The following is a 15,407-nucleotide window of genomic DNA, read 5'->3' as shown; positions in this document are numbered from 1 at the left end:
AATTAATTTATATCTTTGTCAAGTATTTGTTTACATAAACAACATTAAACAAGTATATGTGAGAAATAACCAGACATATCAAGAGGGCTACGCATGACACGACGGAGCAGTAAATAAATTTAATAACGAAATACTCCAGCTCCACCTGCTTTTTTTGTAAATTTATTTCCTTATACATACATACATATATGTCGGATCTTTAGTTTTGTTTTCGTGGTATTACGCTATTAAAATAAGAATTAACATGAAATGCTGACTTACTTGGAATTACATTTTTACTTAGAATTAAAGCTTATGTTATGAATTCCACTCGTTGCTTTTTATTCTTCTCTTTGCATTCCTTTCTTTATATGAGTTTCTGTGTGTTAGTGTTGCGTTGAGCCTAACGGAGGTCCGTTATGTGCAGTCTCGCTGTGACATGGTGCGAGTAAAAGAGACGGCCATATGGTATTTGGTAAAGTATGTGAACAAGAGGATGTTAACCAATTTGGGCTGTATAAAAGGGAGCTCTGATTGATAGATCAGGCAGTCTCGATCGAGGTGCGGTACTGAAAGGTTACGAAATGTCACAGCCGAGAAAGCGCACGGCTCGCAACGCCCCAGAAATCATCGAGAAACTCGATGTTCCGACATCAGAAGTGGGATCGCCTACACCCCAAGTTGAGTCCGATGATCGCGTTTGTGCACTTCTAGAAATGCATCACCGAAGCATGATGGAAGTGATAAGAGCAGTGAAAAGTGCAGAACCACAAAGAAGTGAAAACAATCCAGTGACATTACCAAAGTTCAACCCCGATACCGCAGGGGCAAGTGCAGCGTCTTGGTGCTCGACAGTGGACCTGATAGTGTCAGAAAAACCTATGTATGGAAGCGCACCGATCATAGCACTGAGTAAATCCTTGGAGGGTAGCGCTTCCAATTGGCTATCCCAAATTAGTTATTCTGGAATGACCTGGAACCAGTTCAAAGAACTCTTCCTGCAACAATTCGAAGGCAACGAGTTGTTACAGTGTTCAACGTTTTTAACGGTTGCCCAAAAGCCGGCGAATGTTTATCCTCTGATGGCCAAGTGGAAATCAATGACGACAAAACAAATAGCCTTGTCAGTTGTTCTAGCGCATAACGCCCAAATAGACTCTAGATTGCAACGTACAGTCTTTACGACCGACATTAAAACACGAGCAGAGTTGCAGAACGAGTTGAAGGCATTCGCATTCGTCAATAAGGGAAACTATATTGCTTCGGAGAATCCTGTGGCCAAAAAGCCGCGCCTGACAACACCACTTAAATGTCACTTCTGCGGGAAAATCGGTCATAAGATCGTCGATTGCCACGCCAGGAAAAGCAACTCAAAAAACAAACACGGAGCCCATACAATTTCCAGCCGACCGATCGACGCTAACAGGGGAACCATTACGTGCTACCGGTGTGGGAATCCAGGACATATTGCATCGGCTTGCCCAGGACGTCTATCATCACAAATCCAGGGCAAATCAGAAGGAAAGCTATTAACTTGTGTAACGTATCAGGACCAATAAGCACTTTGACATCATCCGGTGAGTCGTATCCATTTTGCTTTGATTCTGGAGCAGAATCGGTATCCCAACAGCTGTCCGGCACACGAACCAATAATGTGGTTAGCTTAAGAGGGATAAGAAATAATACGGTAACTAGTACGTTACAAATATTGTTACGGGAGCGGGGTAAGAAATAAAACCAGAAAGAAATAGATACCGTAACCAGAGACAGAAGACACTGTGAACTGCAGGTGGCGAAACACCGAAGTTGGTCAATACAGTAACCAGCAACGAATTGGTCAGAGAAAGCAATTCATACGAAAATACAACTGACAATAGGTGTATGCAGCAATTAATATGAAACCTAGCAGAACCCAGAAGTGGGACAGTAAGCCCGAAAAAGGGGAAATTCTGTACCTAAGTGGGAACACTTAGATGACCCGGAAGCAAAACCACCGGTATAAAAGAGCCCCACCTCAGGTTCAAAGGCAGAGTAAAAAAGATCATTGCGAATCGAGCAGTCGGAGTCCAAGATAAGTGCGAATCAGACAAGAAACGACCGCGGAACCGCGTTAGGTCCACTACTGGCAAAAACAGTAATCGCGGAGGACCTATCCGAGTGATCGAATTTAGAACCCGATAGAAATATAACTTATATATCATGGGATCTACAACCTCGAAAGCATCCGACAACACGGCAAACGTGGTGAACAATGTTGAAATTTTAGACCACAAGGAGGACATAACCAAAGTCTACAATGTTTTGTGCCTCATTACTGGACTCTTGATCTTTATGTTGATTCTGAGCTTCCTCCGGATCTACAAGCGATCTGTACAGAGACGTCGGGACCACGGACACGAGCTGGAGAAAATCATGGCTGTCGCCGCCAATTGGCCAGAAAGGAGCCAGCACTAATATATCAGCCCGTGCAAAGATAAAAAACCACATCATTATTATTATTATTTCAATTTTCGACAAAACAATAAACAATACCCATTCATAATAAACCAGCAATTAAATACAAGCAAAAGACCAAAGTTTTGAGTTGTAATTGGAATCAACAGAAGAAACCTCAGCTAGAAGTGCTACCGTCAACCGTTGCGAGTGCCGTTTCCACTCTTCTCTTACTCGCAATTCGTAGCGCCGTAAAGCGAAAAAATTTTTTCCTGTTTGTGAAAGAACCGCGCACCCGAAGACAATAACATAATTTTTTTATATAAATTAACCAACACCATAAAAGCAAGAGATGCACAATAAAATATATATCAAGTATAATAATCAACCCAGAACCACAAGAGAGCCGAAAAAGGTTTTTCAAGTCCGTTTTCACTCTTCCTTTACTCGCAATTCGTAGCGTAAAGCGAAAAATTTTTTTTCTCTGTTCCTGTGAAATGAGACCAACATCGCGCAATTGCCCAAGAAATGACAATTAACATAATTTTTTTTATATAAATTAATCCAACACCTTATTAATAATGCTAAGAGAATTTGCACTAATATAAATATATTTATGCATATGTGTATAATTAATTTTCCAAACCCAGAATACCACAATGAGAGCTCTCGTCGATGGAAATAAAACGGGGTAAGTGAGTTGTGTTCGACTTACTGTCAAGCAAACTTTTTATATATATATATTTACACATATGCGTATATACCTAGATCTTTGTGCAATTTAAACATTTAGATATACATATATATAGTCTTCATACATTAGATTTAACGTCCTGTAAGATTCATATTATCATTTTTATAAATTAGCCCAAAATATTATTCTTAAATATATATATTCATTCTTAATGTTTCTTTTTTTTATACGTTAATACAAATATTACATACACTATATACAGAATATTTCTTAATTTAATTAATTTGGCACCCCAATTTACTCTTATATTTGTCAATTAAATGTGCACCTTTTTAAATAAAAATCTTTTTAATAAATTGTAATATGAAGCAGAACTCAATAATGTCTTGGTAAACGTTTATAAAAGGGGGAGCTGGCGCAAATGGAAAAACTCGGGTTAAGAACAATGACATAACTTTCGACTAACAACATTGACAATAGGGGATCGCATTGCAGTGGCCGGCGGCGATCCATCGGCATACGGGACGTATGAAGGGGCAGGGTAAAACAGCCACACGCTGCCGATCGAAATTCGGTCAAGCGCTCGAACTAGCTACTTGAGAAGCTTGTGGGCAGCGACGACAAATGACAAAACGAACTGAACGATCTCTATATTTTTCCTAAGGCACAATAAATTTATTCTCGTTATGTAGGGGAGGGAGTGGTTTCCAAAGAACCCACCCCATCTGGCGAGCTTAGCCGGCAACCAGCGTGCCTACTCAGGACGCAACTCCTCGGCCCAAGTCCTGTGGACTGGGCACTAATACACCGACGTAACAGAATTGGCGCCCAACGAAGGATTCTTCGCATCCTTAGAGCTAGGACTTTTAACATCTGAAGATTTTTTTGTTTTACGTATTAAAAGGTTACGATTTCAAAAATCGGAATACCGGATGTAGGGCATATCTGAAAATTACATGCTATACATAATTTTCAATTTTTCCGAACAAAGATCAAAAATAGTTTGTGTCGACACCTAAAATTCCTCTCCGCAGGTATAGTTAATTTAATTGTTTTTTTGTACATATAAAGTCCCCAACTTCAGCGACAGTCTGAATTGAGAAGGCCTCTCAATCGGAACTTTGTCTCAGAATAGCCGTGCGACTTTGTGACTCTTTTTAATATCCAGTAAAACCATTTGTCTTTGTTTTATTAATAGAAAAATTTAATGCGTTGTAACTGAAAATTTTATAGTCCTTATATAATATTATCAAATCACGTGCAAGACCGACATAGCATTTTTAGGGAACAAACTTAAATTTTTTTTGGGTGTTCTCTGGCCGACGCTATCCGCTTGAATCAGGCAAGGACCCGGTCGCTCGAGAGGTTTCCTCTGGACTCGGGAAACCGATTGACCAAGAGGGGGGAGGGGGCGAACAGACCAAATCCGTACAAACCGACGCTATCCGTTTGAACCAGGCAAGAACCAGGTCGCTCGAGAGGTTCGAGTCTGTACGGATTCCAACAATACAAGGGCGGGAGGACGGAATCTATCTCTCTGGCCGACGCTATCCGCTTGTACTAGGCATGAACCAGGTCGCTCGAGAGGTTCGAGTCCAGAGAGAGAGGAAACAGGGAGGCAATTTCTTTCGTCTGTCTCAAATAAAGCTCTAGTCGTCTGTCTGTGAGCGAGTCTACCTGTTTCCGACGACTGGGAGGGAGGGGGTTTCGGACAGTTCCTTCTACGGGGAATCAGCACTCCGGTGGAGGCTGTAGTCCTGGGAAGAGGTCAGAAGGACATGAATGGAACTGGTGTCTCCGGTGGAAACCAGTTGAATCCTATCATAAAATTCACTTATTTAGGGACCTTTTAATAACTTCTTGGGGACTTAATTTCGGACGGTTTCTTGACCCATAAACAACTTCCAATGCCAGCGAACCCGATTTAAAAATTTCTGTATTCTCTTCATAATACAATTGTCAAATAAAACTGCTGTTGTATGCAAAAACAATCAAGCAGCGTAAAAAAGTGAACGAAAACACATTTGTCCAGTTTTTTTGAGTCGCGTCTTGGCTCAAGTGTCTTTGTCGTCGTCATTCAAGTTGGTAATTTGAAGATTTACCTCAATTATCTTTAATTTTTATATTTTTCTGATTTAACAAAAAAGTGTGGCAGGCGTGTGCCTCTATCAAGGTTGGTTATTGTTTATTTATTATTTAATTACTTCGGCACGAGCCAAAACCTTGAAATAAGAAGATAGGTCAGTAAATGGCAGGGAAGAGGAAAAAGGTAACGTTGACAATACCGCCTACTAGGACTGCAAGGGCTTCAACCTTAGCCGCAAGACAGGCCTGGAGAGCCAGACAAACCGTGACAACTAGCGATCAACAGGCACAGGAACAGTCGGTCAGCTTTGGCAGCAAGCTAGATAATTTAGGAAGCCTGGCAGATTACCACAGTTCCACCATGGAGGAGTCGACAGGAGCTGTAGGGGGTGAAAACTACTACTTAGGACCGCCACAAGGGAAGGTCCAGCGTGCTACCTAATACAGGAGCACGGTCACGACAGTCGGAGTCAGAAAGCAGGCTGGAGCGAATGATGTCTGCGTTGATCATGCAAGGCAACGAGTTAAGGGCTACAGTCGCAACCCAGATTACGGAATTAAACACCCAGATAATTAATCTGCAAACAAAAGTGGCAGAAATGAGTGAATCACAATCAGGTAATTCACAAACAACCGGAGACACGCCTGCACAAAGCAGCACTTCTCGGCCGGCACCGTCGAGCCGCGGTGAGCGTCAACTTAACACCGAAACAGGGGTTTCGGGGTCAGCACCGCCGCCAGAACTTAATTCCATGGACCAACATAATCAGAATGACTCTGGCAGACGAAACTACAACAGTGCATGGGAGATATCGGGAGCTGAGCACCGACCAACAGAGAACCAGAACGTTAGATTGGACAAGTGGAATCTTAAATTTGATGGGACCAGCCGAGGGATGTCAATAGAAAGTTTCCTCTTCCGAGTAGATCGCATGAAAGCACTGTATGGGTATACAGATGAACAGGTATTCCGAGAATTTCACTGTTTACTCACTGGCTCCGCCAGCAAATGGTATTGGCAAATGCTTGAAGACAAAGCGGACGACCATTATTTTGGGTACCACTCATTAACCCGAGCGATGACCAGAGCCTTTTCGACATCGGAGAACGACTATGTCACCATAAAAGAGTTAATGGAGCGACGGCAGGGATATAACGAGAGTTTGGAGGATTATATTTCTGCGATGCACAATCTGCAGTTTAAACTAAGAAATAAGATTCCAGAATCCAACCTGGTGGAGATATTGAAGGAGAACCTTAATTCGCAGATGGGAGCCTTTTTGTTGGCGTCAAGCATATCGACATTAGCCGAGTTTAAGAGGGAAGGAATACGGGTCGAAAAATAGTTGAAGGACAAGAGGTCGCGCCCGCGGCACGTTAACGAAATCATAAATGAATCGGAAGAAGGATATGAAGCCGATGACTACCAGGTGGAGGCTTTTCAGAACAACCGGCCACCGAAGGGAGCTGGAATGGTAAAGCCAGCAAGAGGAAATCCATTTCGTCAAAACTTGGACAAGAAAACCTTGGAGTCAATGGGAACGGAGGGGAACACCCCGTTCATACATACCTTGCAGACGGAACAGGGCCAACCCGGCCAGCAACGGGTATAAAAACGACTCCTTAGTCACTGCGTCTATCATCAGCCTGAAAAATGACAGAACCGTCTCAAAGACATTTCAGCGTCCATCTTTGCCAAGGCACAAAAGTAAGACGGCGAAAGGAGTAACCGAACAATAGAAACTCGCACCGACCCAGACGCACGGGAACTTAAAGAAAATAGTGCGCATCACCCGAAATTGTAGCAAAAACCACCCTTAAAAAAAAATTGGATACAGGGGCAAGTGCCAACTGCATTGGCAAAGGAGCGGAGCTGTTTTTACAACGGAGGCAGCATAAGATGCAAAGATTAACCAGACAAAACGTACAAACGGCCAGTGGGGGAAAAACTCAAGTTACAGGCATGATCACTCTGCCGGTAGAATGGGAAGGCGAAACAAAAGAATTGGAATTTTTGATAGTGCCCGCCCTACAACAACACTTTTATTTCGGAATAGAATTTTGGGAGGAATTTAAGTTGCCTTTGCCGGGGAAACGCCTATTAGAGGTTGCGGAGTTAGATACAGTAGTGCCCGAAGAAGAGAATCCCGAACGCCCCGAAACTGCCTACACCCCACACAAACTTACCGAACAACAGGAAAGCACCCTTAAAAAAGTAGTCAACACCTTCCCCATCCTGTACGGAGATGGGCTTAGGGAAAACCGAGTTAGAAGAACATGTCATAGAGGTTACCCAGGAGAATTTACCTATCAAGCAGAGGCATTATCCCATCTCACCAGCAAAACAGAAACTGGAAGTTGCCGAACTCGACCGAATGATAAAATTAGGGGTAATAGAGGAAAGTAACAGTAGTTGGAGTTCCCCTGTGACCCTAGTACAAAAAGGGCCCCAAAAATCGCCTTTGCCTAGACGCCCGCAAAGTTAATGCCCGGATATCTCAGTCGGTAGAGCATGAAACTCCTAAATCCCAGGGTATGGGTCGAGGCCACACGTTAGGGCAATAACGGACTAATTACAATCGCTCCTCGTAGTTTTTTTGCGAGTGCATTCCATGCTGAATCAGCATCGACGACCCTCGAGCGTGTTACGGGAGCGGGGTAAGAAATAAACCAGAAAGAAATAGATACCGTAACCAGAGACAGAAGACACTGTGAACTGCAGGTGGCGAAACACCGAAGTTGATCAATACAGTAACCAGCAACGAATTGGTCAGAGTAAGCAATTCATACGAAAATACAACTGACAATAGGTGTATGCAGCAATTAATATGAAACCTAGCAGAACCCAGAAGTGGGACAGTAAGCCCGAAAAAGGGGAAATTCTGTACCTAAGTGGGAACACTTAGATGACCCGGAAGCAAAACCACCGGTATAAAAGAGCCCCACCTCAGGTTCAAAGGCAGAGTAAAAAAGATCATTGCGAATCGAGCAGTCGGAGTCCAAGATAAGTGCGAATCAGACAAGAAACGACCGCGGAACCGCGTTAGGTCCACTACTGGCAAAAACAGTAATCGCGGAGGACCTATCCGAGTGATCGAATTTAGAACCCGATAGAAATATAACTTATATATCATGGGATCTACAACCTCGAAAGCATCCGACAACACGGCAAACGTGGTGAACAATGTTGAAATTGTAGACCACAAGGAGGACATAACCAAAGTCTACAATGTTTTGTGCCTCATTACTGGACTCTTGATCTTTATGTTGATTCTGAGCTTCCTCCGGATCTACAAGCGATCTGTACAGAGACGTCGGGACCACGGACACGAGCTGGAGAAAATCATGGCTGTCGCCGCCAATTGGCCAGAAAGGAGCCAGCACTAATATATCAGCCCGTGCAAAGATAAAAAACCACATCATTATTATTATTATTTCAATTTTCGACAAAACAATAAACAATACCCATTCATAATAAACCAGCAATTAAATACAAGCAAAAGACCAAAGTTTTGATTTGTAATTGGAATCAACAGAAGAAACCTCAGCTAGAAGTGCTACCGTCAACCGTCGCGAGTGCCGTTTTCACTCTTCTCTTACTCGCAATTCGTAGCGCCGTAAAGCGAATAACTTTTTTTTCTCTGTTTGTGAAATGAGACCAACATCGCGCAATTGCCCAAGAAATGACAATTAACATAATTTTTTTTATATAAATTAATCCAACACCTTATTAATAATGCTAAGAGAATTTGCACTAATATAAATATATTTATGCATATGTGTATAATTAATTTTCCTAGCCCAGAATACCACAATGAGAGCTCTCGTCGATGGAAATAAAACGGGGTAAGTGAGTTGTGTTCGACTTACTGTCAAGCAAACTTTTTATATATATATATTTACACATATGCGTATATACCTAGATCTTTGTGCAATTTAAACATTTAGATATACATATATATAGTCTTCATACATTAGATTTAACGTCCATTTTTAATTTTTATTTTTTTTTTTTAAAACTAAACCCTAATTTTTTATTTTTATATTTTTTTTTTTTTTTTTTTTTTTTTTTTTTTTTTTAAATTAATTATTATATTTATTTTATTTATATTTTTTTTTTTTTTTTTTTTTTAATTTTTTCCCCCCCTTTTTTTTTTTTTTTATATTATTTTTGCACCTTTTTAATTTAAATATTTTTTTTTATTTTAAATTAAAACCCAAAACTTTTTATTTTTGCTTACATAAAAAGAGGGGGCGGGGCCAAAGCAAAAAAATAGGGTTAAAAAAAAAAAAAAAAAAATTTTTCACTTAAAAAAATTAAAAAAGGGGGGCGCTTTGCAGGGGCCGGCGGCGATCCATCGGCATACGGGGCGTGAGGAGGGGGGGGAAAAAACCCCCACACCCTCCGTTTAAAATTGCTCAAAAGCCCTAAAACTTATCTCTTAGGAGCCCGGGGGCAGCGACGACAAATGACAAAACGAACTGAACGATCTCTATATTTTTCCTAAGGCACGATAAATTTATTCTCGTTTTTAGGGGGGGGGGGGTTTTCTAAAAAACCCCCCCATCTGGCGAGCTTAGCCGGCAACCAGCGTGCCCTACTCAGGACGCAACTCCCTCGTCATGATTAGCGAGTACACGCTGGAAGTTATTCTGTATGTTGTTCAAGATAGTTATATTAATTATAGTATAATATTTGGCCGCAAAATTCTAAGTCAGGGCTTTGGCGCATCAATAACGATCGATAAATTTAAACTATTTAAAACTGTATCTATAAATACCTGTTCTGCTTTGATTAATAGTTTTAATTTTTCAAATATCAATACTGGTTTGGATGGTGTAAATAAGTCAAGCTTGTTGTGCATTTTGAATGAATTCTCGGACGCATTTATAGATGGATCCCCCAAAAGTCGAGTGACAACCACAGAGTTTCATATTCGATTAATAAATCCAAATAAGACCGTCCAAAGGCGGCCATACAAACTCAGTATCGAGGAAAAGGAAGTAGTGAGAAAAAGAATAAATGAATTACTACAAGCTAATATCATCCGTCCTAGCTCTTTTCCATTTGCTAGTCCGATGCTTCTGGTAAAAAAGAAAGACGGATCTAACCGACTCTGTGTAGACTACCGCGAGTTAAATTCGAACACGGTGGCAGAAAAGTTTCTCTTGCCTCTTATTAATGATCAGATCGCTAGATTAGGCGGGGTAAAGTATTTTACGTGTTTGGATATGGCAAGCGGCTATCACCAGATTCCGATTCATCCAAACTCAGTTGAACGTACAGCATTCGTTACACCAGAGGGTCAATTTGAGTTCTTAACAATGCCTTTCGGACTTAAGAATGCAGCACCTGTGTTTCAAAGGGCGGAAATTAAGGCGTTAAGTGAGCTGGCATATTCATATGTCATAGTTTATATGGATGATATCTTAATAACCTCTAGTACAGAAGAAGAAGCATTTGAAAGATTAAGAACAGTTCTAAGCCTATTATCTCAAGCTGGTTTTTCATTTAACATCGCGAAATGTTCCTTTTTAAAAACAAGCGTGGATTATTTAGGTTTTCAAATCAAAGATGGCGAAGATAGACCCAATCCACGAAAGGTACATGCTTTGATCAATCTACCCCCTCCGCAGTCTATTACACAAGTAAGGCAGTTTATCGGTATGGCGTCCTACTTTCGACAGTTCGTTCCAAAATTTTCTGAAATAATGAAGCCATTGTACGCCGTTACCTGTAAAAATAAAGTATTCGAGTGGAAAAGCGACCATGAGGAAGTGCGAAAAAAAATTATCAAAATTTTAACTGATAAGCCGGTGCTTTTAATTTTTGACCCCCAATATCCCCTCGAACTGCACACTGACGCAAGCATGGATGGCTACGGTGCAATACTACTTCATAAAGTCGACAATAAACATACGGTCATTAAATATTTCAGTAAACAAACATCCGCAACTGAATCACGTTACCACTCTTACGAGTTAGAAACACTAGCCGTGTTTAACGCTATGAAACATTTCCGACACTATTTACACGACCGGCATTTTGTTGTATTTACGGATTGTAATAATCTGCAAGCTACGCGAAATAAAATAAGACTTACACCAAGAGTACAACGCTGGTGGGCCCTTTATGCAGATGTTTGATTTCGATATAAAATATGTACCTGGTGCAAAAATGGCTCATGTAGAATTTTTTTTTGACACTCAATCCGTTGTCACCAAAGGTAACTAATTAATTGTATCCCAGTCCTGAAAAAAATGTGTTTCGTTGGCCGAAATATCGGACAATCGGTTGCTGGCTGAGCAGCAACAAATTGAAGAAACTTTATCCATTATTTCAAGAATTCAAAATGAAGAACTGGGGGAAGATTTGGCCAAAACATATGAATTACGTTCTAAAATACTTTTCCGCATAATCCAAAGAAATGGTAGGACGCGCAGCCTTCCAGTAGTGCCCAGATGATTTAGGTGGTCGGTAGTATACCACGTCCATGAGGCAATAATTCATCTAGGGTGGGAAAAGACATTGGACAAGATGTATGAGTTCTACTGGTTCGACAATATGTCTAAATATGTCCGAAAATTTGTAAGTAATTGTATCACCTGTAAATTAACAAAACCAGCCTCAGATAAATTACCAATTGAACTTCACCCTATACCAAAAGTAGATATTCCATGGCACACTATTCACATAGATATAACAGGAAATTTAAGTGGCAAAAGGGATCAATCAAACCAGATTGACGCCTTTACTAAATTTGTTTATTTGCACCATACCATTAATATAAGCAGTGAAAGTTGTGTCGAAGCAGTCAAATCGTCAATATCTATTTTTGGCATACCAGCAAAAATCATAGCAGAGCAGGGAAGGAGTTTAACCGGAGCAGTCTTCGGAGACTTTTGTAACATTCAAAAAATACAATTACATTTAATTGCAACGGGAGCCAGCCGTGCAAACGGTCAAGTAGAGCGAGTAATGAGCACCCTGAAAGGTATGCTGACTGCCGTAGAAAGTAGTCAGCGTACTTTGCAGAACGCTTTAGGCGATGTTCCGACATATATATCCAAAGCTTGAGCGACAAAATCCACTTGGGACAGTGAAAATATTCAACAGGTTTCTTGTTACATTCCATTCATTCCGTCAAAGCTTGAGCGACAAAGTCCACTTGGGACAGTGGAAATATTGAATATTGACTGTTCTGGATATATACAATTTATATTTTTTGATATATTGCCTTTGTTCCAAAAAAATTGCCATTCATTTCATTCCATAAATTCCAGGTTTTTACTAACTGCTTATTAAACCAATTTATATCAATATAATTTTGGCATCAAGATCAATACAAGTCCATTGATTTTAATAGAATTTTTTTTCTTATTTACGGCGAATAGGGGCAATTTCCTGATCCTTATTCTAGCATGCCCATAGGGGATAAGAAAAATTTGAAGATAACCCCGCGGGTAAGCTTAGAGCGACCACGATCAGCGTCCCCTCGCGTGTCTCAGGGTAAACAAGAACCCAAAGCGCTGATATCCAACGCAAAAACCGACAGCTCCTTAAACACTACTGTAGTTCCACAGATTAAAGTCACGCGATCCAGCGTAAAGATGGCCCAACGCGACGCAGTTTTAGACAAATTTATTTCGATCTCTGACCGTCTGAGCACATTTGAAGCCAGAATAAACGTTTCAGGGGCTTCAGATCCTTCGGTCCACACGTGCCAAGTTCGACGTGATCAAATCAAGGCATTATGGGACAGGGTAGAGAACGAGTACGAAGTGTGTTCAGACGCAATTCTTGCGGGGGCGGGGGCGGCGCATGCAATGTTAGAACTTCTCCAAGCCAAATATGAGCACTGCTTTGAAGTTTACGAATCCTGTACCGCGAAACTCAGTGAACAAATTGAGCGAGTGAAAACTCAAACGGCCAACGCCAATTCCAACACCCTGCCCATTCCGTTTTCGTCCGGTTGCCGACTACCGCCATGCGATTACTGATTTTTTAAAAAAAAATTTTTTAAAAAAAAAAATTTTTTTTTTTTTTTTTCCCCAGTTTATGTCAACAATCCTAGGTTGACATCGGTCGAAAAACTTTTCCATCTCAACGCCAAAACTAGCGGTGAGGCTAAGGCAATCGTAGCCAAATCCCCTCTTACAAATGAGGGTTTCGATTCAGCATGGGAAGCGCTTCGAGACCGTTTCGAAAATAAGAGACTGCTAGTAAATAGCCAACGCAAACTCCTTTTTAATTTGGGTTCCGTAAATCCCGAATCTGGCCAGGCACTGAAAGACCTACAGAGCACAATCCAAGGGTGTTTGGTAGCGCTGGCTCATTCAAACATTTTCACAGAGAACTGGGACTGTCTCCTGGTATTCCTGTGCGCCAGTAGATTGCCGAAAATGACCCTTTCCTTATGGGAGCAGTCCCTTTCATCCAAATCCGACATTCCGACCTGGGATGAAATGAACACATTTCTTAGCGAACGATACCGAACACTAGAGGCGATTGAGGATATGAAACCCCGCCACAGCAATCACTCTAACGCTAAGAGTCAACCCGTTCCCAGGAAGCTCAACTCCTTCGAAGCCAAGGTAGTTACTAAACCAAAGAATTGCGATCTGTGCTCAAAAGAGAGTCATCCAGTGCGCCTATGCCAGCGTTTTCTCCAGATGTCTGTGGATGCGCGAACAATCTACATCAAAAAAAAGCAGCTTTGCCTAAATTGTTTCGCAAGAGGACACCAGCTACGTGACTGTACTAGCACTCACAGCTGTTTCACATGCCGAGGTCGGCATCATACACTGTTGCATAAAGGCAACCCCATTTCCCGTGGGTCAACTCCCGCAATTAGTTCCTCTGCAAGCCCTCAAAATCCAGCGGTGCAAGGGGCCGCCAACGGTCTAGAAAATCCGCTCAGTGTGCAGAACTATTTCGCAACCGGTGCTAGAGCGGTTTTGCTAGGCACGGCCATTATTGATATATGCCACTTGGGAACGAACTACAGGGCTCGTGCTCTAATAGACTCGGGTTCTGAAGCAACGTTTATTTCGGAACGGCTGTTCAATCTGATTAAGCTGCCATTCCGCCTTATCCAAGCCCAAGTTTCGGGCTTAAATCAAACCGTTTCCGCTCAGGCGACCAGGCTCTGCCATTTTTCTATTGGAGCCCCTAATAAGCCAGGCCCTCAGCTAGAAACCACAGCTTACGCTTTGCCCGAGCTGACTGGAATGCTTCCGCCGTACCCGATTCCACGAGATGCGCTGGTTGATTTACCGGCCATCCCTCTGGCAGATCCAAAATTTTTAGGGAGTTCACAGATAGATGTTCTGATCGGGGCCGACATCTTACCGTTCGTGTTGCTGAGCGGCACGCGCACCATCATTTGCGGCTCTCTGCTAGGACAGGAAACTATCTTCGGCTGGGTGCTTACCGGCCCAGTGTCCAACGCATCAGTCCAAAAGCGGGTAGCAGCTTTCACGACCCAGATAACAGAAACGAGTGACAGGGTCTTAGAAAAACTTCTCACTAAGTTTTGGGAGGTGGAGAATATACCAACAAAGTGGGTAAAGGAATTCGATTCCTATTGCGAGAGCAATTTTCTCCAAACCACCACTAGAGACGCAAGCGGGAAATACGTGGTAACGTTACCGTTTCGCGAACCCGAAAATTTCGGATCCAAATTGGGGCACTCGCGATCCATTGCCCTAGCTCAGCTTCTTAGGAACGAAAACCGTTTGAAAAGAGACTTTCCACTAAAAGAGCAATATGACTCAGTCATTCAAGAGTATTTGGATCTGGGCCACATGAGAGAAGTTCCCCCGTCTTACAATACTCCAAACTATTATCTTCCACACCATGCTGTGATCAAACCCGAGAGCACCACCACCAAACTTCGCGTGGTATTCAATGCTTCTAGCCCTTCAGCAAATGGGACGAGTTTGAACGATATTCTTCATGCTGGTCCAGTCCTACAATCTGATTTCCAGTACGTGTTCAGTGCAGACATTACAAAAATGTACTGTCAAATCTGGGTCGATCCCAAGCACACGCCGATCCAAAGGATTTTATTCCGGAATAAAGAAGGACAAGTAAGCGATTTCGAGCTAAAAACCGTCACCTTTGGTGTCACCGTTTCTGGCACTTCGCGTACTCCAACAATTGGCAGACGACGTAGAAACGGAGTTTCCTAAAGCAAGCAATATTATTCGGCAT

At 42.0% G+C, this 15,407-nt stretch overlaps 1 protein-coding gene across 1 annotated transcript; it reads left to right on the top strand.

Annotated features, from left to right (window-relative positions):
- Nucleotides 1-13,357: 13,357 nt before the first annotated feature.
- Nucleotides 13,358-15,385, top strand: LOC121467202. The gene has a single exon (XM_041708536.1). The coding sequence runs from the start codon at nt 13,595-13,597 to the stop codon at nt 15,383-15,385; it is 1,791 nt and encodes a 596-aa protein (XP_041564470.1). The 5' UTR covers nt 13,358-13,594.
- Nucleotides 15,386-15,407: the final 22 nt, after the last annotated feature.

Source organism: Drosophila elegans, unplaced genomic scaffold, assembly GCF_018152505.1.
Source record: "Drosophila elegans isolate 14027-0461.03 unplaced genomic scaffold, ASM1815250v1 contig_240, whole genome shotgun sequence".
NCBI lineage: Eukaryota > Metazoa > Arthropoda > Insecta > Diptera > Drosophilidae > Drosophila > Drosophila elegans.
Note: the sequence above shows the minus strand (reverse complement) of the source record. Positions and strands in the feature narration are given on the sequence as shown.

What these genes read in the sequence shown, in the direction of transcription:
- LOC121467202 (XM_041708536.1), top strand. Translation starts at nt 13,595, where the DNA reads ATGACCCTTTCCTTATGGGAGCAGTCCCTTTCATCCAAATCCGACATT.